General features: G+C 34.8%; 1 protein-coding gene across 1 annotated transcript; it reads left to right on the plus strand.

The window, feature by feature from the left end:
• The first annotated feature begins 42 nt into the window (after positions 1-42).
• On the plus strand, positions 43-1914 carry LOC108220327 (heavy metal-associated isoprenylated plant protein 6). The gene is made up of 4 exons (XM_017394068.2): positions 43-346; positions 560-813; positions 914-995; positions 1117-1914. Exons 1-4 carry the CDS (start codon positions 214-216, stop codon positions 1653-1655), a joined length of 1008 nt encoding a protein of 335 aa, XP_017249557.1. The 5' UTR covers positions 43-213; the 3' UTR covers positions 1656-1914.
• The last annotated feature ends 1215 nt before the right edge of the window (positions 1915-3129 follow it).

Genomic DNA, 3129 nt, shown 5'->3' on the forward strand with positions numbered 1-3129 from the left:
TTACATGAACCACATACATGTATGCATGAGTCATATGTATGTATGCATGTACATTAAATAATCTCCCTTATGTCAACAACTCTTCTTTTTGTATCTATATATATCCACGTTTGCCTCCTTTTCTTCTCTTCAAACCAATTCTCAATTCGCTTGAGTTTCATTACATACATATAAATATAACCTTTGTTATTCTTAGTTTTTAAATAGTTCTACATGGGTGAGAAAGATGACAAGAAGGACGGTGACAAAAAATCTGGAGCCGCTCCGATCCCCGTCGTTTTGAAGATTGACTTGCATTGTGAAGGCTGCGCTAAGAAAGTCCGGCGCTCCGTCAAACATTTTGAAGGTATAATTATAATGGATTAGATTTTTGTTGATTCAATTTTGATGTAATTGACTTTTTTTGAAGCTAACATGCAAGAAACTGAATTTAGATCCGTGTTTAGCGGTTAAAGCTATCAGAATTCACCGTTTATATAAGAAGTAGAATTTTTGTAATTGGAAGTATTTTTGTTACGTAAATTTAAATACTCACGCACTCATGTTATCGATAATGAAGGTGTGGAGAAAGTGACAACAGACAGTGCAAACAACAAGATAACGGTGACGGGAACTTTGGAACCGGAGAGGCTGAGAGAAAGAGTGGAATTCAAAACCAAGAAGAAGGTGGAGCTTGTGTCTCCTCAGCCTAAAAAAGATGACAAAAAGCCGGATGCAAAGCCGGAGAAAAAAGCCGATGACAAGCCGGAGAAAAAAGCCGAAGACAAACCGGAGAAAAAAGCAGAGGAAAAGGTCGAGAAAAAGCCCAAAGAGGTATTTTCCAAGCTGTTAACTCTGTTTAGTCATGGAAATGAACTAATTAATTTTATTTGTATATTAAATTGGAGTGTCTAATCTTTATTTTTTTTATTAGGTGAGCACCGTGATTCTGAAGATTCGGCTCCATTGTGACGGATGCATACATAAGATCAAAAAGATTATATCAAAGACAGACGGTGAGATTACGATTCTTTAAATTTAATTACTCTATTAGTTAATTAAGAAGTCGGTATCTGTTAATTATTGTTATGCTGCAACTTGCAAGTGATTAATATTTAAATGTGTTTTTAATCACAGGAGTAGATAATGTGATGGTCGATTCCAAAAATGATTTGGTCACCGTGAAAGGAACAATGAACGTCAAAGAACTCGTACCTTATCTACAAGAAAAATTGAAGCGAAGTGTAGAGATTGTTCCGGCCAAAAAAGAAGGCGGTGGTGACAAGAAAGAAGGCGGCGGCGACAAGAAAGATGGCGGTGGTGATAAGAAAGAAGGCGGTGGTGACGGGGACAAGAAGAAAGACGGTGGCGGTGGCGGAGGAGATGCTAAGGTTGAGATGAAAAAAATGGATTATCATGGTCTTGACCCTTATACAACATTTGTTGTACCACCTTATGGTCATAGTCACTCTGTTCATGAATACGGTTCCACTTCCACGCCAATGTACAATCGGAGCTACTCTAATCAAGATTATGGCATAACAAATTATGATCAAGGTCATGTAAATCATGGTTATCCTGTGGAGTACCAGTACCACCACGCCCCACCACCGGTTTACTATAACGCACCCCTGATGTTTAGCGACGAGAATCCTAATGCATGTTCGGTGATGTGAGAAAAGATATCATTTCCGTATCCAGTTCACAAGACTCCGACATTATGTTGGCTTGTCTAAGACGCATATTATAATAGAGTACTTAAAAATTAATTGTAAATATATTAGATTGAGTTATAGTAGATGCAAGAAACTTCTCTGAATATATTCGTGTATCCGTAACGGAGGAGTAGATGAGAACAGAGGCATTTTTCATTTTATTAGGCTGAAGAAGGAACAGTTAAATTTGTTCATCTATAATAAATCCAATTTTCTGCTATGAATGAAAGATTGCGATATTGTTGTTTTTAGTTGAAAATGATTGTATTGTTGTCTTGAGCCTGGATATGACGAATGGACGACTCCTAATATGAAAGGAATAGTAACTTAAGAATTGCCATACACTTGACCAAACGCTAAACAACCTTACGTGCAATTAAGTTTTGAAAAGAACGTAAATGAAAAACCAGTTTCCTTCTTCTGAGATCACACACGGTGACGGCAATAAAGTTTTGGAGAACTTTCTTTGAAAATATATAATTTCGGATGAGTGAGAATCGAAACCAGAAATTTAAACATAAGAATGTCAATTTCACGAACTAAGTTGTTCGAGTTGTTGAACAACAGATCAGGATCTGTATAATTTTTATTGCGTAAATTATAATTGTCTCTGAAATAAGTAAAACAAAGGGAGATGAGTTGTTGCTGATTGTAGGGACAAAATCAGATCACATGCTGGGAAATTATTTGCAAGTCAGCCTGTAAATATTTCTCTATGAAATGGTACATGAATACTATTTTATACAGCGTAGAACACTATTTTGTGCTTGTTTTAAACCGACCCAATATTAAAATTCGATATCGGCTTCAGACCTGTACCGTTGCCACTTGCAACTCGTATTTGAACGCCCTTTAGTTGCTTCAAACCGTTACTAATAATGTTAACGCGATGTTAACGCCAAATGTGTAAAATCTGTTGCGGCCTCTCACGACAATAAAGAGTTTATACGAGTTTAATAGTTTATACTATCACCTATGAGGATTAAAAGGTTAAAGTTGATTAGATATATTGACAATATATATCGGAATAAAAAGTCATATTGGAATAAAAAGTCCTCCCATTGAAAATATATAATTCTGTACTGAGAAAACGGTAGGCGTGGGACGGAAAATATATCTTCGAGAATGCGACTAAAACACGGCTGCTCAGTCTGTGTTGTGTTCAAATGTCAAAGGAAAAAAAGAACTTGTATTGTAGGCATACGGTGGCTATACAAATTTACGTACTCTCTGTTTGAAATAATTTAAAGAAATAGTTATTATTCATAAATGATAAATTATTTATAAGTAAGAATAATTTATAAATTTTGTATCTTGATAATTTTTTAGATTTATAAATTAGTTAAAAAAATTATTAATAAAATAATAAATTATTATAAATTTTCTTTAAACTATTCTAATACATTAGAGTATAGTCAAATTTCAAAAAGAACTA

This window comes from Daucus carota, chromosome 5 (assembly GCF_001625215.2).
Source record: "Daucus carota subsp. sativus chromosome 5, DH1 v3.0, whole genome shotgun sequence".
NCBI lineage: Eukaryota > Viridiplantae > Streptophyta > Magnoliopsida > Apiales > Apiaceae > Daucus > Daucus carota.

Coding starts and splice junctions, on each gene's coding strand:
- LOC108220327 (XM_017394068.2), top strand. CDS start 214: ATGGGTGAGAAAGATGACAAGAAGGACGGTGACAAAAAATCTGGAGCC. Junction 347..559: donor CTCCGTCAAACATTTTGAAG/GTATAATTATAA, acceptor TCGATAATGAAG/GTGTGGAGAAAGTGACAACA. Junction 996..1,116: donor GATTATATCAAAGACAGACG/GTGAGATTACGA, acceptor TTTTAATCACAG/GAGTAGATAATGTGATGGTC.